Source organism: Colletotrichum navitas (assembly GCF_030913465.1).
Source record: "Colletotrichum navitas strain CBS 125086 chromosome Unknown LY79scaffold_36, whole genome shotgun sequence".
Taxonomy (NCBI): domain Eukaryota; kingdom Fungi; phylum Ascomycota; class Sordariomycetes; order Glomerellales; family Glomerellaceae; genus Colletotrichum; species Colletotrichum navitas.
The window spans coordinates 239,482-261,336 of record NW_026850582.1 but is presented as its reverse complement, the minus strand read 5'-3'; the positions used below and the strand labels follow the sequence as shown (position 1 = coordinate 261,336).

Here is a 21,855-nt window from a genome sequence, read left to right as displayed (position 1 = left end):
TGATACTAATCAGCCACTAAACCTAACCCTAGGTAAGCAGGTATCTGGGGTAGACCAATTCATCATCGCTCTACGGAGTACTTAGCCAAGATTTCCACGACCGATGCTGACATGGAGTAAGCTAACCGCCGCACTGTCCACGCCCAGTGAGTGCATCAGCAATAACGTTATGTAGATAGTACACCACAAAGTGCAAACATGCATTACAAATCTCGTCGAGAGCCTGCCCTTACTAAATAACATCCATTTCATCAGAGACAATCTATATAAACAACAAGTGCCGACATCATGATCCTTAGATGTCCGAGTCAAGCACCTCGAAGCCAACTAATATTTTACCGCGCCATCTTTCCACCAAACCAATTCATCTTATTCCAAGCACAATGCCCAGCTCCACCAAGAAGACTCTTGTCGTCCTGGGCGCCACCGGAAGCCAAGGAGGTTCTGTCGCCCGGGCTTTTCTCAACGATCCAGCTCTCGCGTCTGAGTGGCATGTTCGGGGCTTTACTCGCAACACCTCCTCCGTTCCCGCCATCGAGCTATCAAGGCTGGGTGCCGAGATGGTCTCTGGGTCCGTCGACTCGGTTGCAGAGCTCAAGGCAGCTTTCAACGCCGCCACCGCCATCTTCGCAGTCACCGACTTTTGGACCGCCTTCGGAACTGAAGAAGTCGCCAACAGAGTCCGAGACGAAGGTGTCGACCATGGCGTTGCCACGCGGGAGCTCGAGGAACTCTGGGGCCGGAACATTGCCCAGGCAGCGGCAGAGACACAAAGCCTCGAGCGCTTTATCTTCAGCAGCCTGCCGCCTGTATTGGAACTCAGCCAAGGAAAGCTGAGGCACGTCCATCACTTGGACAGCAAGACCAACATCGTCAGGAAAATCCGGCAAGAGCACCCTGCACTTTGGGCAAAGACTTCGCAGATCATAGTCGGGTGCTACAGCTCCAACATGTTGCCCGGATCGTTCTTCGGACCCAAGCTCAACCAAGAAACTGGGAACGCCGAGTTTGAAGGGCCCAACGATGTCGACACGCCCATCCCGCTCATTGACCCCACCGTCAGCACCGGCCCCTTTGTCAAGACACTGCTTCTCGATGAGCCCGTCGGGACTGTTTTGGCGGCCTACGATGAGTTGAAGTCTTTCCGTGACATCATCAAAGTGCTTAACGAGTCAACACGGCACCGCTTCGTCTACGTGCAAAGGTCTGTTGACGAGCTGGCGGCCGCCTCGCCGTTGGGGCGCGAATCACCCGAAAGCTGGTTGTGGATTGCCGAGTACGGCCTCTTTGGTGAAAAGGTGGCTGGGTGGAAGGACTCTATCAAGTTGCCAACTGATCTTAGCGTCAAGGTGAAAACCCCTTCTGTCGAAAAATGGCTGAAGCAACGAGACTGGAGCGTGTCCTCGGCCGTATAACATAGCTCTTGTGCTAGTACGACCAACTATAGCGTAGTTGATAGCCTCCCCAGCTCCACTCTCAATTTCTACGGAACCTACCTGTACTAAATTCCCCATTCAAGTGGTCAACATGAGCATGCAAGTATCGGTTTACCCCAGACCGAATCAATTACTGAGCATCGGGTGAGCGGCACGGACCCTAGTAGTTAGGCTAACTCTAAACATTGAATCATCGAGAGCATGCTCTACTCTATTTGAGTCCTTTATTATTCCATCTTTGTTCCAACCCAGGTCCCGTCTTGGTCACGGAATGAAAGGTCCGGAATCATTCAGTCCCGCCCCAGAGGCATTTGTAAGAAAATCGGACAGGTATATCCGCTGTCTCAGTTTGAGTAGTTCAAAAGAGTGAGCCATGGATGTACTGCCGGAAGTACCCCTGAGAGTGAGAGAAAACGATGGCTTGAGCTTTCAATCGTCCGATGTTTAATGACCTCTGCTGATCTCCTTTTCTACAGCTGCTTAAGGGAGAGGTGGATCGGAGGTCCACAGGGAACAAATGGTCCGCTTCAATGCGGGGGTTTCCGAAAGGAGACACGGGAAAGACATCCTCACCCGGCTTGAAATGCCCCTCGACTCCTCGTGTCCGCCCAGGGCTGGGGTTGGGGGCTGCAGTGCCGTTGGTAGATGCGCTTGACTAGCGCACGACATCCATGTCGCAACCATCGCTCACGTGGCCCTGTTGCTTGTTGAATGCTACCGTGTAACTTGGCCCAGATACGTTAGTATACAGTAGCATATGCCAATTAGCTGAGAGGGCGGAGCACGTATGAGTCGGCGGGCACGGCGGAAACCCGTGGCTTTCTGTCTTCCAGCCAACCACGGCTGCGTTCCTGGCCATGCGCGATAACATCCACAAGTTCCGCTTTGAGGACCAGCGATCGACAATGCGCTTGGCGATACTGTTACCGCTTACCATGAGGACCTGTCATTTCGCTTGGTGTCGCGCGGCAATATAAGCCATAATTACAGCACAGTAACTATAGATCTACTTTTATATAGCAGACGCCTTATTCTATTTATTATAGTTATAAGCCCAGCCGGTACGACCGACCTACTGCTATACTAGAATTGTTGAGTGTATTATAAATTGTTATAAATAAATTAAAAAACACATCTGTAGGCTTAATCCCTATTAAATACCCTTAGTTTGAGTTGCGTGTAGATCCTTAAGGGGGCCCTAACTACCGAGACTTTAGCAAGATGTACCTAGGTATAAGGTTAATGAAAGAGTCAGTTGACGTACCCTGTAGAGGGTAGATCTAGGGGGCTGTGTTGCGTGGTAATATAAGCTATAATTACAGTACAGTAATTATGGATCTACTTTTATGCGGCAGACGCCTTATTCTATTTATCACACTTGGCCATTGACTGCTGTTGGTTGCATCGCAACAAATCTGCCCGCCTTACCAACCGAACGTTTATTTTCGGCTCTGCGGACTGGTATAACACGATGAGGTTTCCGCAAAGGAAACGGTGCTTGGGAGACGCTCTTCAGGCCCAATCATCCCAGTCTCGCCTCGCAACCCGTCACCCGCACTCTCACCGAAGCGCCCTCCGCCCACCCAGGTAGTCCCAAGATGCAGCTCCTTCTCGTCCTCGTCTCCCTGTTCGCCCTCGTGGCCCAGGCCGTCTCCCCGAAGCCCGTGGCCCCGGCCGTCCCCCCGAAGCCCGTGGCCCCGGCCGTCCCCGCGGAGCGCCTCCAGAAGCGCTCCATCACCTGCGGAAGCACCACTTACAGCGCCGCCCAGGTCAACGCCGCCTCCAACGCCGCCTGCAACCACGTCAGGGCCGGCACCGTCACCCGCAGGACTCCCTATCCCCACCGCTACGACAACAACGAGGGCTTCAACTTCCAAGTTCCCGGTCCGTATTACGAGTTCCCCCTCAAGGCCAGCGGCATCTACCACGGACGTGAGTACCCGAGCGACCCTGCGCTACCCTGGCGGTGGCGTGTCGTGCCAACGCACGTCCCGCAGGCGTCAGGTGGTGAAATCGCGACTGACTGTGCTTCCAGGCAACCCCGGTCCCGACCGTGTTATCATCAACGCTTCTTGCGAACAGGCCGGCCAGGTCACCCACCAGGGATCCACCGGCAGCGGTTTTGTCGGATGTTCCGGTACCTCGTAAGGGGTGGGATCGGCGACGGCGATGATACTGGGAAGGCTTGGGGAAACTGTACATAGATGATGAAAATTGGATGACAGTAATATTTACGAACAATCGGTCCGATTTCCTTCCGAGGTGGTACGGGATTCCCGCCCTGGGAACACAGCTATAGACAGCTTCTTGCTTCTACACCAACGGAACTTCGGCTAATATGTCAACCTTGGGAATAGTTACATTTTTTTCTTTGTTTCTTTGTTTCTTTGTTTCTTTATTTAATTTTTTAATTTTTTTTTTCCTTGCTTTGCAACACGAAGTCAGGGCAAAGCCAGTAATACAAGCAAAACTCCGGAAGTTCTACTTCTGTATCTGCTGCCTCTTGACATCCAGATTGTAGAAGTGACGGATTGCGAAAACAGTCACCGCTGCCGCGGCTCCAGAGCCTGCTGTGATGTAATCACCAGTGACAATATGGCTGGAGATTGGCCGGGAACGTAAAAATTGGGACCCAAGCGGTGAAGATGTATTACGCAAACGCATTCATCTGAGAGCCAAATGCAAGTCAGCTTTCTATGCGTAAAAAGAACAAAGAAGAGGGTCTTTGAAGTACTGACCAAGGCGGACACGTAAGCCCAGCACAGGTTCCAGAGAGTGCGGCCAGGTCTATTGTCGTGATGCTATGTAAGTCACAATTGCTACACTGTATTAATTATGGATCCACTTTTGGCGCACCGCCAATTGGCATCACAAGCGCAACGGCCTCCTGGACCTCACACCCATGCGCCCCTCCATCGCCAGGGTCTTTATCAGATCTCAACACCTTCTCCAGTGCCGCTTCACGCAAAGTGCCACCGACCCCCAGATAGACAACCCCGCTATCCGGCGCAAAGTCCACGAGACTACAATCACAACCGGCGGCCTTCTACAACGCCGCCCCCTGGCAATCAGCAGCAACCCATGTGAAAATCATCGGCGAATGTCGGGAAGAGGGTGGTTGTCGTCATCCATATCAGTCAAGGCGGTCGACTGGGATCGGCCGGTCAACTGAGATGACTGGGATCGGCCCACCGCAGAGCTTTGGGTATCGCCAGCTGTCTCGGGGACACTCTGACTAGACTGCGCAGCAGCGCTGGATCCATCCCGAGCATGCTCTTCGGATCGGCGTAGCTCCTCTATCTGGGCATCGTGGAGATCAGTCATGGTTTTTACACTAGCACTATAGATATACATTAGTTGTTAGTCTTGAATACTCCAAAGACTGGCATTAGAGGTGGGGGGGGGAGAACAGAGAGAACAGAGAACAGAGAGAACAGAGAACAGAGAGAAGAGAGAACTCACATATACTCTGCCACTCGTCAATCGATGGCGCTCCGGTCGCTACGAGCTTTGCGTAAGGCGCTCTGGGCTGCGTCAAGCATCTTCTCAACGTTGGCTCGCTGGTCAGGAGTGTGCTCGAACTTCTCAAGGACCTCGGAGTAGAGCCGAACTGCCTCTCTGGCGTGGTGAACAAAGTCGTGGGGAGATGTAGGAAGGAGCAAATACGTGCAAGCTTGATGGAGTGGGCTCAGCCGTGGCTCCACGATGAGCTTCTGTGCCGTTCCATCCACCTCATCGTGCTTGCCCTGCCCGTGGATTCTCTAGATCTCCAGGCATCGCCACTCAAACGCAGCTGTGGCACGTCAGCGAATCTGAAATACACAAGGTGTTGTCTTCTTTCCTGCCGCTGAGATTGTCGAGTTCGGTCGGGGAGTACTGTTGTCTCAATATTACGAGACGTAAGTAACTAGTACTATAGGAACCGTGTAGGAATAAGCTACCAGGACCGTGGCTATTAGGTCTATTTAGTACTAGTTCCGCAACTAATAGGCTAAAGGATTATAATTATAATACTAGTAATTATTTGGCATGATTCAGCGGTACTAGTGTCCAGGCTTCTTAAATACTTGGGCCAGTTTCTAGGCTTCTTACAATGGCCTAGGACTAGTTTCTAAGCTTCTTAAAATGGCCTTGGGACTAGTTTCTAGGTCTATCCCATGCAATATCACCTAGGTCCTGGCCATTTGAAAGGCCATGATACTGGTCTATAACGTTAGATATTCTCTTCTTACCAGTCCTAGCTGTTTGGATTCCTTATATTATTACTTTAAATCTTAGTTTTTTCTATAGCTTATGCAGTAAAACAAGATAACCTCTATAGTGGTTTGTTCTTAGACTATTGTTGTGGCTGTCTATATCTAATATGTGCTGCCATGCTCTCCTCAAACGAGTAGAAAAGACCAGTAGCCTGGGTTAACGCGTGTCTGCTGCGCATCTGAATGCTGACAGGGACTCCCTGACTAAATAGCATCTGGTTTCTGGTGACTAGTAACTAACAGGCGCGTGGTTTCTGTTGACTGGTAACTAGAGGAGTAAGATTTTTCAATACTGGTTAAGTATATAACCGATGGCCCTCTGGACTGGTACTGTAGTAAGATGCTGCTAGATTGGAACAGTAAGACTGGTTACTAATTATGTAACATTTTGTGCTACTATTCACCAGACTAAACCCTCCATTAGGGCACCGGTAAGTGTACCGCCACCCAACGATGGGGACCAATCGCACCTATTTAATTGTATGAGAATATGTGAATATATATCAAACTATAGTCTACTTGTTAGAATTGGACTTAATCTTACCGAATTGGACGGGCTGGTCCAGGTCTATATAATGTTTTTAGTATTCCTAACTATTCTGTTATACGTATAGTTATATATAGACGTACTATAGCTAACATCGTTAAGCTTGTCTGCAATACTAACTAAGGCGTTGCCTAAAAGCTTAAGCTGACGTAGGCGAATGCCACATATTATTATAAGAAAGTCTGCCTCTGCATGAGAAATCTTAAGCTTCATCCCACCCCCCCTTCAAAAGCCGCAGTATTGACAAGATTCTTCGTACGGCTTTTCTTGCTTGCGACTTCCACTGCATCGAGTAACTCATAGTATAGCATTAAGGGACCAGTGCAGCCATAATATGATATCATCCTATGTGCGGCTTGATCTCTCTGAGTCCTTGTTAATTTACACCTTCTTGGTGTACTACTGTTATAGTGTCGGTGGCCACGTGGGCCATACAGGCAAAGTGCCATTGGCCGCGTAGGACTCAGTGGGATAATACACTGAATAATGTGTTAGTACTACTATTAAAACACTGGCAGTATTTGCTAGATATAACTTCCTACTTGAATAGAGACACTTATTTGTACTAACTACTTGTGATACATACATACATACATACATACATACATATATGTATATATATATATATATATATATACTGACTCCTTATGTTGCTTACACTGGCCCTTATTGCGTGATTCTATTCTCTAGTATTTATCCCTGACAGTCAGGGAGAAAGAGCCTGCATGCTGCGAATCCCTACTGTTCTACAAGAAGAAGCTAATGACATCACTGGGCTAGAGAAGAAAAAATTAGAAGAACAACTTATACAGAGTATGTCGATTGCCTGGATACCCGGAGAAATGGAGCAATACAGAACATGAATATGTCGATGCAAACTTGAGAGTCAGAGAGCTCCCAAAAGTCGTCTGACGTGAACAGCATAGCTAATTGTAAATACACTTGCCTTGAATCATTATACTAGGTCAGCTGTCCATCACTGTTGCTCGTTTGATAGTAGTAAAGGGAACCCTGGCTATATTACAGAATCACCTATTCGCCTTAGCTACGGTTGAGTGCCGTGGGTGAAGGCTCATACTGGAGCGGAGTCTAGGTGCGCTGGCCAGCCAGTGTATTGGCCTTCAAACAGTTTCCCATTTCCATTAGCCGTTGTTTTTCCTTCATCGCGACCGGAGATGTTCATTGATCTTCCACAGGGGGAAAAATATATAGTAAAATACACGCCATTGGTATCGTTGTACGCAAAAGACACAAACTCGTGTATGGCCGGGGGCTTATCTAGGTCGACATAGGGGCTGAGTGTCCAAGAGTATTAGCGGCACGGAAATAAATGATATATGACCATGATGATAAAAACTTACAAGGCGTCACGCAGGAAGTCAAAGTAGGAATCTGCCTCACGTTGCCACCCCAGCTTTCTGAATATCTCAACAGTGCACTCAGCAATCTCGCGGTCAGACTTGCCAAACTGCCACTGGCTCAAGTACAGTTTGACATTGGGAACCGTTTGACCTGGAGCCACCTCAAAACTGGGGGTCAACACGCCGCGGGTCGAGCTCGCATCATTTTTGGGCTTGTGATAGTCATCAGGAAGGGGGTCTCCTCTATGACAACGCATGAGATCCCAGATGGAGTGTAAGATTTCAAGCCCTTTCATACGCTCTTCGTTGACAACCTGGCCTCCTAGGGTGTAGATGTTCTTGACAGTTTCCCAGGAGTTGGCTTCAGAGACAATGCCATATGGCTGAAGGTGGAGGGTGTCAGCAAGAAACGATTCTGGTGTCCGTGGACCATCAGAGTGGAACGACTTGGAAAAATGGCATACCTTGACTCGTGTAGTTGGCAGGTTTGGGTCGGCAGCGTCCAAGCCTATGATGATGAGTTCCAGTTGTTCTGCGTTGAGCTTCATGACATATCGCTCCAGTATGTCCATGGCCTCAGTGAAGTCGTAGCCATCTTTGGCCAATGCCCTAATGCTACTGATGACGATTTCGTTGCCGGTTCTTCCCGTGGCCAGTTTCTTGGCTTGAGGGTTGTGATAGAGCTTCAGCTTCTTTATGGGGCCGACGAGGTCCCAAGCGATGGCAATATTGGGTATAAGCGTGTGCAGATGGAGCGGCACCACAGCCTTGACTTTGGCGACTTCCTGCGGGTCATGGACGAACAACGATTTCGCCAAGGCATCAAATAAGGTCAGGTCTGGCTCATGAGACGTTTCGATGGCGGTTCGAAGCTCATCGACGAAGGCTTGGCTATTGAAGACGTCATGTGGTCGCGTCATACCGCTGCGGACTGTAGGCTTCGTCTTGGAGCACCAGTTGATGCTGATGTGGCACGGGCTCGAATCATGAGTGAAAATCGGGTCTGGATTTCCCTCTGAGGGTCGCGGGCCGAATATGGGCGTTACTTGGGTAGCATACCAGGCTTTGTGGCTTTCTTGTTCCTCTAGCGTGTATCTCCCGGCGTACGCCAACATGGAAGACAGTGCGGGCTCAACAAACCGCCACCAATACTGCTGATCGGGGTTCAGGTTGTAACTGCCGCTTGAAATCCCCCCCATGATGTGATGATTCTGCGTCGCTGGAAAAGAGTTGTGGGCGGACCGGATAGGGATGCACGTATTACGGATTGTGCTTACTGTTTTTATGTTAAATAATATGTTGGCTTGGACCCCAAGCAAAGGCTGACTATAATCTATGACGTTCAAAGTTAGCTTTCGTTAGTTTCTCTCGAGTCATGATCTCCTATCTATCTAAATGACGCAGCCGGCCCAGAGGCGTGTGCACAACACAACCATGATTGTTGTAATCGGCGGGAAGTTACATATTCCGGTTTACATTTCAACTTACCCTCTCGGCCTACGCCGTTGTTGCGATAAAACATGCGATGTATGTTGCGGTAAACTCAAAAGGTATAGAGTTTAGCTTCTCGTACCGTCCAGAGCAGAAACAACGCATGCACCCATGAATCGTAACATTTAGGCTACTAGCTAGAACCCAAGGAACCATCTGACGAGGTACCATGCCACCTAATCATTGAAAGTTAGTTCAAAAGATTCATTTCAGTACGGATGAGGACGGAAAAATGAAGTAAAACTGTGTCCGAAGTATATACCGCGGTTTTTATTAGTCGCACCGAGATACTCTTTTAATCGCCAGCTTCCTTTATGCCAACTGAAGACAGGAACGTCGACTGCTGAGTAGAACTTGGAATGGCATCCGTTTTTCATCACTTCACTTTGCCGATCTGGCTCTTGGTCATCATTGGTGCGGCACTCTTGCATGCTGCCCTAGCTCCGCGCTCCGCGAACCCGCTGTCAAAATATCCGCTTGTCTCCCGGCGGCGGTGGTACGATGTCTTGGGATTCTGGGAGCGGGCTGAGTTCTTGCTCATGGGGGCTAGAAAACCTCTGGTCGCCGCAAAAGAGTATGAGCTTGGACAAGCATTCCGCATCAGGGACCCATGGGGCGAAATACTTGTTTTGCCGGCCGAGGACGCGCAATACCTCAAGAGTCACACTAGCTTTGCTTTTGAACTTTTCTTTAACGGAGTACAAATTCCCTTTTCCCAGTCACATTATGTCTGTTTGTTGACTCACTTGCGACTAGAGAACGCACGCGTCACTGAATGATGGTTTGGCTGGGTTCCTGGAGCTTGCGAAGCTACCAAATATTGTCAGCCAAGGCGTGAAGAACAACTTGACGCAGGTGTCTAGTGAGTAAAGATGTCATGGTAACAAAAGGCTTATATAACATCGCCTGACTCTTTCATGTCACCAAAGATGATATACTTAACGCCCTGTCCGAAGAAACGACATCTGCCATAGACGACATTATCCCGGTTTCCGTCGGTTAGTTGTTGTGCCCCAGGGCCGCATTACAGGCGCGCGTGCATCTCATGCTAAATAACCAAACTATTAGATCGCTGGGAGGAAATCCCTGTGTCGGATGCAGTTGTGAAAATCGTGCACAGGGTGTCAAGCCGGACATTTATCGGAGACGACGGACCCAGAAACGCGGAATGGCTGGACCTCGCCCAGAACTATACGCCCGACGTATCGTTTGCCGGTTTCATCTTAGACCTCATGCCGCCACAGCTGCGTCCGCTGGTACAGTGGTTCATCCCCGCCATCTACCGGTCCCGCAAGCAGATCAGGGCGGCGCGCCGTCTCGTGGCCTCGATGATGGACGAGAGGCGGCGGCGGCACGAGGTCCAGCCGGCAGCCTCTGCAGTAAACCCAAAAGAGAGGGTAGTTGTGGCCAGCAATGACGCCATCGGGTGGTTCGATCGGGCTGCTGACGGGGACGTGAAGCTCTATGACGCCGCCGCGGCGCAGCTAGCCCTCACGTTCGTGGCCGACCACACCTCCGCTAACTTTATCATGATGGTCCTGCTGGACCTGGCGCGTCACCCCGAAGTGGCGAAGGAGGTGCGTCGCGAAATCGAGCAAGAAGTGAACCAGATTGGCTGGATGGGGTGGGAAAAGGGCAACTTACACCGGATGAAGCTGTTGGACAGCGTAATCAAGGAGAGCATGCGTCTTAGGCCCATATTCTTTGGTACGTCACTCAAGTGTTACATTTCTAGTTCTTAAAAACCTATCAAGGGCAGTAACAACTGCTCGATCTATAATGATGGTGGTCATTTTCTGACAACAGAGACAGCTGCAATGTTGGGGGGTGTTACAGAGGCGATGAGCCTCAAAGATGGTACCGTCCTTCCAGTCGGCACTAGAATTGCGGTGGCTGGGGACGGGAACCGCGACCCAGCTGTATATGATCGACCGGACGAGTGGGACGCATATCGTTTCTACAAGATGAGGCAGACAGGCGATAGGGAGGATATGGCCCAGCTAGCCTGTGCTACTGTTGAGCATGCAGGCTTTGGCGTCGGGAAGCATTCGTGCCCTGGAAGGTTCTACGCGGCGGATGTGATGAAGATTGTCCTGTGCCATCTTCTAATGAAGTACGACTGGAAGACCCTCGAGGGCGGTCCCGAGACGGTGATTATGGGATGGACTCAGATGATTCACCCAGAGGCTAAGATTCTTGTGCGACGACGTGGGTAGACAAGGTATACATATTGCATCGGAAGTTCCTCCTATGGAACACGCAGCTGATTGTGTTACAGTCGACGGCCGGTCGACGTCGCACGTAGTTCTCAAATTAAAACTTTTCCCGCGTGAGCGTCTACTATTGAAGAGCTATTTAGCGTATGCTAACACAGGCTTCCGCACCTCCATGTTTGATTTAACTGTCACATTCTTGCAGTTTCCTTAACATTCGAGGCTCCGCATTTATTTATTCATTCTCTAATCTGATGCCACGTGTTTGTGGCAGAGTCATTTTACGGCTAGGAAATGACTAAGGAAAACGGCTTGAACTACTACGTGTGAGAATGGCAGGTCTGACCCGAATATGTACGCTTCTGGGCGATGGGGCAGACCGAAGTGGGCGGAACAATAGTTGTCCCGGTCACTGGGGAGTCCGCCAGCTACACGAAGGCATCGCGACAGTGTTCTTGTTCCTGTAGTCTTGTTGACGCTCGCTCAGACATCAATACTAATCTCCTCGGCGCGCTTGCGGATCTTAATCCGGACCTCTCGGTCGTGGCCCAGAAAGAAGCCCATCGGGACGTATGGCTTAGGGTTGAGTTCTTGGTCCAACTCGATGTCGTATTTAAGCATCAGGTGGCAGAGGGCCATCTTGACAAGGTCGGTTGCGAAAAAGCGGCCTGGGCACACGTGGAGGCCGTACCCAAAGCCAAGCGAATTGATGCCCGCGCTAACCATGGGCGCCTGGTGTTTCTGTTTATCTGAGGCCCGCATTCTCACCCAGCGGAAAGGGTCGAAGTCACCTGGACGCTCGTAGATGGACGGGTCGAGGCGTGTCGTGTTGGCTACTACAGTGTGTGCGTGTTTTGGGATCAGGGTGCCATCCGAAAGGTACACGTCCGACGTGGCAACGCGGTGCATCGTGACTATTGTTTTACGGGTTAGGTGTCGTGACCACTTTGCCGGTGAAGTGTATGGGGACATATAAATGAACTCAGGACTCACTAAATTCGAGCGGCTTGAGACGCTGCGTCTCCTTCATGACCCCGTCCATCAGCTGCAATTTGTGGAGGCACGGCTTGGACCACCCCTCGGGGCCGACCGCGTCGACCATCTCGCGGCGCAGCGGCGGCACTATGTCCGGGTGGAGGAGGATGTTAATCAGGGTCTGCGTAAGAAGGTCGGTGGAGCTATGGAGACCGACAACGGATGTCTGGAGCTGGAACATGGCCGGATCGTAGTCTTTTACGCTAGGACCGGGAGAGTCCTGGAACTGCTCGGCGCCCCATTCGATGGCGTCTTCGTAACACGGCATCGGGCGGCCGGTCGAAGCCGCGTCCAGCCTCTCGCGGCGGCGCTTATCAACCACAGCCGTGACCAGGGCGCGGGCTGTGGCGAGCTCGGTTCGCATGGCGCGGCATTCCGGCAGCGCGAGGTGCGCCAGGTAACGGAGGGGGGCTGGGAACAGCCGCAGCTTGTTGGCGGCCACGGGGGCGTGGATGGTATACTGGATCGTGTTGCGGAGCCATGTCTCGTTACGGCACAGATCTTGGCCCGATGTGACGCGCGCGGCCATGCGAGATGTTATCTCCAGCGTCAACTCCTCAAGGCCGAGATGCTGCCAATCTAGCACGAGCAAGCGCCGTTCTTAGAGCGGTTCGAGTTTGGCTAGGCTAATATCATCGGGGGGTCACATAATTCATACCTGGAGAACGGCCGATTTTCATCTCAAGAGTGCGAGCGGCCTCATCACAGAGGGGTATCGTTGTCTTGGCTGGGCTGCGATTAGCGATACTCTTTGACAGGTCGGCGCGAGGCTCGACATACCGATGAGCTTGGTCAGATGTGTCTTGGCCACGGCGGCGAGCCGATCGGTGATGTCCCCCCCAAAGGGCCTGAATGCGGGCAGGTGGGCATGGAAATCCTGTTAACATAGCGGCTCGGTTGTTAGCAACGAGGCACGGCAAGACAGAAAGCGTTTCGGTTGCTAGTTTTAACAAACACTCTCACCTGTTCGGCCGACTTTGTGAAGCTTAAGCGGGCGTCGTTGCGGATCTCTTCTGCAAACTTGGCCGGCAGGACCATGACGGGGCCGCCGAGAGTGACAATACTGTAAGGTTTGTCGCCAAATCTCTTGCGCGCGTCGCTCATCAGGTCTTCGGTGCCGGTGACAGACTGCATCTTGCTCCGGGAGTACGTCAGGTCGAACATCTTGGGCGGGTTGATCAAGGGCGGCATGCGTCTGACATGGTTGATGCTGCTCCATGATGTGTAGAATAGCAGCGCAAGCAGAATTGCAGTCGCGGCGTACAACAAGAGGCTGGGGCGGGAGCTCGCCTTGATCCAGTCTGTGGCTGGTGGCAGCATGATAGGCTTCGGTGAGCTCATAACGCCAGGAGTTTTTGACGGAGCCGTGAAGAAGCCTTAACACTGAGTCGTTTAGTCCAGTAATTATGATAGAGATGGTTTTATTGTTGGCTTCAAGAGACTCGTGTGGTTGTTCTACTCAAGTGTGCTCAGCATAACCAGTGATTATACTTTGGGGTGCGTTTCTTCCGCTTCATAGACCAATACCACTAGTAGTGGCGTGGACGAAGCAAGCAACTTTTTTCTGCTCACATGCTCCATGCGTCAGAAAGGTTTGCAGAATGCCACCCTTTGCTTAGTTCCTGAACCCTTACAAAGTAGGTGATCCCTGTTCTCGCGATGGGCGTAAAGCTACTGTACATGTACGAAGTAAGAACTCAGCATCATGAAAATGCACACCCTCAGGCCCTTGGGGATACACCAAGATACACGCATTTTCCCACCCACCACGACTGTTGACCATGATGGCGGCAAAGGGGGCACTAGCCCTGCTACATACGATGTATGATACGACGTCAAAGTCTGTAACCTTCACACCTATTGACTTGGGCCCCTTTTCTACACCTTACTCGCGGTGAGGAGCCCTAACCTCTGTAGATGTCATGAGGCGAGCTGTCATATTACCCCACCACCTGGTAGGCAGACATGAATGATTTAGTCGAAAAAGCGTTCCACCTAAAGTGACTATCAACTCGGCCTGTATCGCGTCGAGGCCCTGATCGGCAACTTGATGGAACTTGGATAACGGAGGTAACCTGGATAAGAAATACATAAAGCTAGGGCTATTTAGGGCTATCTGTTAAGTAAAAGTCTGGTTATATAGATGGGAAATTAGGCCTAAATCGAGTCTCTAGAAGTCACTCTTATCTAGGTACGTGGCTAATGTTGGACAAACTTCTATTACAGAGAACTTAAATCATAATGTACCCCGCGGTTTCTAGGTCTAATGTAGTATATTTAAGTTTAAGCGGTACATCTGGCCATGTAAGTTGCCTTTTATCCGACTTTATCTAGGTTTTGGCCGTTGTCTAAGTTGCCAATGAGGGCCCTAGTCTACCAGAAGACTACCGTAAACACTGGCTAAGTTTGATCGCCTCCACTTTGCAAGCTAACGGTAACGAGTATCGCTGCCACTGACTACGCTAAGCCCTTTATAGAAGACGGTCAACTCACCCATCCACCCATCCACCCACCAAACCCTAACCCTTGCCACCAAACTTGCTGCTGACGTTGACTAACCCCTGCATTTGCCACATCTAGATCCTTGTTTCTGCCAGCAGACTATACCCCTCACAGTAGGCCACGATACTCGTTGCCATTAGCTTATAAAGTGGAGGTAGTTAGATTTAGCTAGTGTTTATTATAGTACTTACTGCTTATATAAGCACATTAAGTTAAACCTTAGCTAGGCAAGATATACTATACTATCCCTATAACTATAACTTTAATTTTTAAAAGTGAATAAGATATATTTTATTACACTTTTATAATATATAACTTTAACTTCTACTTAGTTACTATTATATCTAGGTGTTAAATAGCTTATAGCCACCTTATAAGGACCTTATAATAAAATAGATAGCAGTAGAGTAGTTATTTAGTATTTCCCCCTTAAATAAGGGGCCTAGAAGTCATTCTTATCTAGGTATATAGTAAAATGCGAAGGTTTTGTATAGGCAAACTCTACTAATGAAAAAAAGGGCCCTTTTTAGCCTAGCGCTACATTTATTTAGTTTCTGACTAATATTTCCCCTCACGTTATCCAAGTTGGCGCGTTATCCAACATTCCCACCGTTGCCGATCAGAGCCTAATTAGCATTGAGGCATATTTGTACAGATACATACGCAACCCCACCAATGACGATGTATACAGTCTAAACATAATGCCGAGTTACCGGGTAGTGGATAGGTAATTTCTAAAATAAAGTTTTTGTCGCTTTTGAATGTTGTGGTGAACCGCAGCGTCTTGTTATATGAGAGAAAAGTAGTTATCCTATTAAGAAACTACGTATGAACCGGAGAAGCGGTAGAAATACCTTTTCTACACGGTCCGTGCGGGTGGTACGCCACATCCTGTGGCGGCGCTGCTGGCACTAGCCACACGAAGCTATTCCAGCTTCACGACAAATGTTAATCTGCACAGTAATTCACGGTGACGTTTGTCCTATTACAGGTCCTCTTTCGCGAAGATATCGAGAGCGCTAGCCCTTCAAGGTGTCTATGCATCCGCTGAATTAGTATACTACGGAATCCTTTTTGATCTGGTGGTTGAGACCTTGGTGCTAGGATGAAGACCTAGTCATATACAGGCTATCCTGTCATGTGTAGCAATCTTATTAGTTAGGCTTTCAACCGGCGTATTTATGTCATAAAATGTAGAATTAGAGATAGATTCACAAGCAGAGCCTTCGCTTTGTGGCGCAATTGGTTGTCTTAAGACGCTTGTGGCAAGAGAGCGGAATTACATTAGTACCGCGCCTCCCTATAAATAACTTAAAGCCCCCTCCGCTCGCACTCAAAGGGATAGTGCACCGTAGCGACTTGAGAAGCTCCACGGGAAATGTGCAATTATGAGCCATGCCGTTCATCAGCTCGATCACTAAAAAAACCCAATGCCTTTCCAATGGCCTCGGCTGTCTTACGAGCATATGTCGGCTGCATTACCTCCTGATGGTTGGCGTCCACCGACAAACACAATATGTCGCGGTCGCTCTGGCCGCTGCCATTATTGACGTAGTTCTCCCAACCGTTGGGGCCCAAGTCGGCGGGCGTCTTGTTCAGCAGGCTCCAGAGCAGGTGGCCGAGCTTGGCGTCCTGCATAAAGCCGGGAAACGGCTCAAGAGGAACGCCGTGTTCGGCCGCGCGCCGCATGAGGTCAGGGTGCCGCTGCAGATGTGTTATCATGCCCTTCACGCACCACACGATGGCCGTGGCTACGTTGAAACAGGCCTGTTGCAGCTGCGGCGGCGGCGGCATTGGAGGGCAGTACCTAGCTACGGTGTCTAAGAACCTGACCAGATGGCGGGCCGTGTCCGAGTCTGGGTTCCAGCCGACTGAGGTGAGGGCAAAGGTGTGGTTGGTCAGGTTCTGGATGATGTCGGGCGGCACAGCGCGGTCCGACGATGGCATCTTCAGGTTTTGTTCCGGCAGCGGCAGCGGGCACCGCATGTCGATGATGAGAAGGCCCCGGACCTCGTGGCCGGCCGCAATAAGTTGGCGGGTCATCTCGTAGGCCAGGATGCCGCCTCCGGAGAAGCCGCCAAGCGTGAAGGGGCCATGGGGCTGATGTTGGAGCAGCGCGTCGACCATAAGGCGTGCAATGCTCTCGATGCTCACGTCGGGGGTTAGCTGCAATGGGCACCGGAGGTATGGCGAGTCGATGCCGTACAGGTCGGCTGGGAACCTGTGGGCGAGCAGGTGGACGTAGGAAGACACGGAGCCAAAACCATCGGCCATCAGGTACAACCGGTGCTGGCCGGCTTGTTTGTTTGCGTTTGTACACTTGGACAGTAACGTGACTCTCGCCTGAGGACGAACTTTGTTGCTGCTGTTGTTCTTGTTGCGGTCGTTGTCGTCCTCGTCGTTGGCGATGGCCGCGGTAAATAGTCCAGTAGACTTGACGGTGGCGGCGGCCGTGGCGGCGGCATCAAAAGAGGCGTCTGGCTGCAGAGCCGTGTCTTGTTCAAATTGGTTATCTTCCTCGTCAAGCTCACTGTGAGGAGTGATCAGGACTTCCGAATCGGCTGACGAGCCCGATTTGCAGGCTTCTAGATCATCCCTGTTGCTGTCAACGTCGCCGCTGTCGTTCGACGGGCTAGCCTTATTCCGACCACGCAGCAGGGAGCGCAGGTGACCAATGGTGTGGCACTCAAGCAGGAAGCTCGGGGCGAGGTCGCACCCGGTCGTGGCCTTTACGCTGGACACGATCTCGATGGCCATGATGGAGTCAACGCCGAGATCGACCAAGTCCTGGTCGTCGGCGAGACGTGACAAGTGGCATCCCGTTTCCACGGCAATACTCCGGATGACGGCGTCCGCAACATCCACAGTCTCACCCCTCGTTGCCGGTTCGTCTGCTGCCTGGTTTATGTCTTGTCGACCTGTCACGTACGTCGCGAGGGGCTTCGTGCCCTTTGAAGGAGCCGAGATGACGGCGCGTGGCTTCGCGTCGCGAGTAAGAACATCGTCACCGGGGACGGGGGGGCCCTTGAACGTTCCCAACGCCTGCGCCATGACGGTGGTGCTCAACTCGCGAAAACACATATCGACACATGAGAGGACCATGGTACCGGCGGCGTCAAAAGCAAACACATCACAATACAATGCGTCATACCTCTTCGTGCAGATGCGGGCGTACGTCGTGTAGGCCTTGCCGGGCTCGAGCGCAGCAACTCGCTCAATGCGGCCGATGCTGTGCATGATGCAGATGGTGGAATCGGCGGCGGTAGGCTGGCGAGGACGGCAGTTTGCAAGAAAGCCGGCCAAGTGAACCAAGGCCTCCCCCCAGTATGGCGACGAGACGAAGCGGGTTCCGGGCGCAGTCTCAGCCAGGACGCAGTGCGCGGTGGCGTCCTGGAAGTCCGGGGACACGAAGGCTTCGGTGATGGCCTTGAAGCCCTCATTGTGGTACTCGAACGTGCGGGACAGGAGGGAGTAAAAGAGTGCAGGCTGGAGCCAGTGACCGCGCCCTTCTTTGGCGTTTTGGGTGATGAGGTCCATTCGCGACTTGACGTAGTACGAGTTGCGTTCCCATACAGCTTGGATCGCTGTTGGGTCCTGCCTTGTGACGGTGCATGTGCCGAGCGCAACTTGACGTGCCAGCGATGGGGACCCGGAGGAGGTCTTGAACGAGACCGCGACGGCTTGGGCCGTACCAGTCTTGAGGTCTTGCTGAACCGTTGCGCTGGTGAAGAGTTCCCCGTCCGATCCCACCAGGTTTTCGGTAAGCGGGCGGATGAGAGAAATATCAGCGAGGGCGAGTCCCAAGCCATCCGTGTCGCTCTGCTCCCCGAGCACATGGGAGGCGGCGGCAAGCGCGGCGTCGCAATACACAGAGCCGGGACACACGGGAACTCCCTGCACTCGGTGGCCGTCGATTATCTGCTTCAAAGCCGGGTGGGCAAGCCGCGAACGGAACGTCACCTGGGTGTCCGTCTTGTCGATTATGTTTTGCGCGCAGGTGTAGTGCATTGTCTGTAGCCCAGCCGCGTCTTGTCCGGCCGAGCTTGCTTCTTGCGATGGAGCTGACGTCTTCTCAGTCCACCTGATCCAGTAATCCTGGACATCCCAGGCGTACGTCGGTAGCGTAGACAAGAGCTTGAGGCTTCCCTGACGCGGCCCGTGGAGCCGGAGCCAGTCCAAGTCGATGCCGTTGGCGTACATGTCGGACAGGCAACTACAGACGGACGACCAAGTAGATGCGGTTTTACGATGCTCCATTGTCGACGCAACCACGGTGGACTCTCGCACCGAGGACGGGAGAATGGAACGTACCAGAGATGCACATACGCCTCGGGGGCCCAGCTCGAGCCAGATGGCGTTGTTGCCCTCTCCCAGTGTGGCGTTGGCGGCCTTCACGGCTCCGGAAAAGTTCACAAGACAACGGGTCTGCCGTGCCAGGTAGCTATGGTTGATCGTCTTGCTGGACGTCTTCACCACGGACGCGAGAAGCGTCGAGGCCAGCGGCACCTTGGGCGGCGAGAAGGTCACGGCCGCCGCAAGCCTCTCTAGGTCAGGAACCACGGCGTCCATTTGTGACGAGTGGTACCCGTAGGGGACGGAGAGCCGCCGAGAGCGGATGCCCTCTCGGGCCAACTCCTCGGAAGCGGTGAGGACATCGGCCCTCGTGCCGCTAACAACAACAGCGCTCGGTCCGTTGATACAAGCCACGGTGCACGACGGCAGCAGGCCCCGTCTAGAGGCCAAGAAGGCCTCAACCGCGTCGACAGCGGCCGAGACGGCGAGCATGGCGCAGGCGCCGGGTTCACACACGGCGAGTAGCCGCCGCGCACGGTGGCCTACGAGATGGAGGGCATCGGCGAGCGAAAGGACGCCAGCCACGTGAAGGGCCGCGTACTCACCGAGCGAGTGGCCAATCACCATGGTCGGCTCGACACCGACATGGCGCCAGAAGGCGGCCAGCGCTAGCTCGAGCGTCACCAAGGCGAGGTGGTTCTTTACTATCGTGTCGCCGCCGCTCTCCGTCTCGACACCTTCGCCCTGACGTCCGGCAGCATCCACGATGACGTCAACAAAGGGGGGGAAGCCGTGCTCGGCACAGAGCTGCGCGCAACGGTCGACCATCCCGCGGAAGACGGGGCTGGAATGGTACAATTCCCTGCCCATTCCGACATGCTCGGAGCCCTGTCCTGGAAAGATCCATACGACAGGTCGCGACCTGTGACCCGGCAAGGTGGTGCTGACAGCAGCACCTGGGAGACGCGTATCCGCGTCGTTCGTCAGGTCCAAGTCTGTTTCGAGAGACCCGATAAGGTCTCTAACCGATGAGACGGCGTAGGCGGAGCGGAAAGGGCGGTGGTGGACCCTCCGAGCGGTTGTCGTGTAGGCCACGTCTGCGAGCCGCGCCGCCGGGTTCGCCTTGAGCCAGCTGACCAGCCGGCGCTTGTTCTCGCGGTGCGATGCCTGCGTCCGCGCGCTGACAGCCACCACATAGTGGTCGGCGGAGGGGCCCTCGGAGGATGCGGTGGCTTGTGGGACAAGACCAGCCGGGTCTTCAAGCAGTAGGCAAGAGTTGCCGCCGGCCGCGTCGACGTTGTTGAGGAGGATGCGTCTCGGCCTACCCGGTGCTGATGCGAAAATGCGCTCGGCGGACGGGATCGCGATGCCCAGCTCAGCCAGGGGTGGCAACCTCGGGTGCAAAGCGTGAGGCATGCCAACCTGGGGCGGCATGATCTGGTGGCGGAACATGAAGACGCCCTTGATGAGTGAGGCGATGCCCGAAGCGGCCTCGCTGTGGCCAATGTTAGCCTTGACGGCGCCCACCGCAAGCCGATGCGTGTCGTCCTCGACGCCAGGTCTCGCTAGGACATTGGAGACGGCGGTCATCTCGCAGGGGTCGCCAACGGGAGTGCCGGTGCCGTGTGCTTCAACGTACGAGACATCGGCCGGGGCGACGCCAGCGGTGCGGAGCACCCGCCTGAACAGCCGCTCCTGGGCGCCGGCATCGGGTGCTGTGATGGACGCGGCGTTGCCTGACTGGTTCTTGCCCGAGGCCGCAATGACGGCGAGGACATTATCGTTGTGGGCGACGGCATCTTCAAGGCGTTTGAGCACCACGGCACCAACGAACTCGCCGCGGCAGTATCCGTCGGCGTCGTCGCGGAAGGGCTTACAGTTGCCGGTGGCGGACAGCACGCCAGACTTGGAAAGGGCGCACCAGCCGTGCGGGCTTGAAATGACATTTGAGGCACCGGCGACGACCATATCAACCTCACCCGACACCAGGAGGCGGGTTGCCAGGTGCAGGATAGAAGAAGAGGTTGAGCAGGCTGAGTCGACCGACCAGGTCGGGCCCTCCCATCCAAAGTGGTGGGCGACGCGACCTGGTGCAAAGGCTCGCTGGACCGTCTGCAGCGTGTAAGCGTCGCACCCACGCTCGTGATGGCTCGTCATGTAGCCGTCCTCATTGCTCTGGCCGTAGATGACGGCGATGCGGGCCGGGTCAACAGTTCGGGTGGGACCGTCCGAGTACCCGGACATCTCGACAGCCGCGTGGGCGGCCATGAGGAAGAGCCGGCTGCAGGGGTCGAGCAGGGTGGCTTCCCGAGGGGAAAGACGGAAAAATCGGGCATCAAAGTGACCGGGGTCCCGGAGGAAGCACCCATAGTCTGTCGATGACCGGCAGGGTGATGATGATGATGATGACGAAGATGCCGCGTGGGGCGGGAACAGACTGTCGGCGTCGAAACGGTCCTCTGGGATGGTTCGGGCGACGTCCTGGCCCTGCCGGATGAGGTTCCAAAACTGGTCGAGGGAGTCGTTGGCGTGGCTGTCCGGGCCGCGCCCGCCCATTCCCACCACGGCAATGCGGCCCGGCGGCGGCGACGAGTGTGACTCCGGGGGGCCCTCTGCGTCCATGGAATCCGCCGGGGTGACGACACGAAAGACTGTGAGCGGCTGCGTCAAGTTGGCTTCGAGGGTCTTGACAACGTAGGCCTCGTGCGACGTGGCACCCAT

The 21,855-nt window shown here is 53.2% G+C and overlaps 6 protein-coding genes across 6 annotated transcripts; 3 read left to right on the top strand and 3 right to left on the bottom strand.

The window, feature by feature from the left end:
• Positions 1–21: 21 nt before the first annotated feature.
• LY79DRAFT_556399 (NmrA-like family protein) lies at positions 22–1,642 on the top strand. Its single transcript, XM_060558012.1, has one exon. The coding sequence runs from the start codon at positions 300–302 to the stop codon at positions 1,413–1,415; it is 1,116 nt and encodes a 371-aa protein (XP_060413361.1). The 5' UTR covers positions 22–299; the 3' UTR covers positions 1,416–1,642.
• Positions 1,643–3,034: 1,392 nt separating this feature from the next.
• LY79DRAFT_670417 (Ribonuclease/ribotoxin) lies at positions 3,035–3,584 on the top strand (the record flags this gene model as incomplete). Its single annotated transcript, XM_060563776.1, has 2 exons — positions 3,035–3,368; positions 3,472–3,584. 2 exons carry the CDS (start codon positions 3,035–3,037, stop codon positions 3,582–3,584), a joined length of 447 nt encoding a protein of 148 aa, XP_060413360.1.
• Positions 3,585–7,180: 3,596 nt separating this feature from the next.
• Positions 7,181–9,122, bottom strand: LY79DRAFT_659960 (tryptophan dimethylallyltransferase-domain-containing protein; the record flags this gene model as incomplete). The annotated part of the gene is made up of 4 exons (XM_060562761.1): positions 7,181–7,534; positions 7,601–7,983; positions 8,065–8,876; positions 9,089–9,122. 4 exons carry the CDS (start codon positions 9,120–9,122, stop codon positions 7,312–7,314), a joined length of 1,452 nt encoding a protein of 483 aa, XP_060413359.1. The 3' UTR covers positions 7,181–7,311.
• A 251-nt stretch (positions 9,123–9,373) lies between these two features.
• On the top strand, positions 9,374–11,626 carry LY79DRAFT_659959 (cytochrome P450). Its single transcript, XM_060562760.1, has 5 exons — positions 9,374–9,789; positions 9,848–9,953; positions 10,160–10,347; positions 10,576–10,798; positions 10,904–11,626. The coding sequence occupies exons 1-5, from the start codon at positions 9,451–9,453 to the stop codon at positions 11,305–11,307; spliced, it is 1,260 nt and encodes a 419-aa protein (XP_060413358.1). The 5' UTR covers positions 9,374–9,450; the 3' UTR covers positions 11,308–11,626.
• A 161-nt stretch (positions 11,627–11,787) lies between these two features.
• Positions 11,788–13,659, bottom strand: LY79DRAFT_590889 (cytochrome P450; the record flags this gene model as incomplete). Its single annotated transcript, XM_060561209.1, has 5 exons — positions 11,788–12,218; positions 12,298–12,918; positions 12,998–13,066; positions 13,120–13,216; positions 13,303–13,659. The coding sequence occupies 5 exons, from the start codon at positions 13,657–13,659 to the stop codon at positions 11,788–11,790; spliced, it is 1,575 nt and encodes a 524-aa protein (XP_060413357.1).
• A 2,568-nt stretch (positions 13,660–16,227) lies between these two features.
• LY79DRAFT_517039 (polyketide synthase) lies at positions 16,228–21,855 on the bottom strand (the record flags this gene model as incomplete). The annotated part of the gene is made up of 2 exons (XM_060554885.1): positions 16,228–17,235; positions 17,392–21,855. 2 exons carry the CDS (start codon positions 21,853–21,855, stop codon positions 16,228–16,230), a joined length of 5,472 nt encoding a protein of 1,823 aa, XP_060413356.1.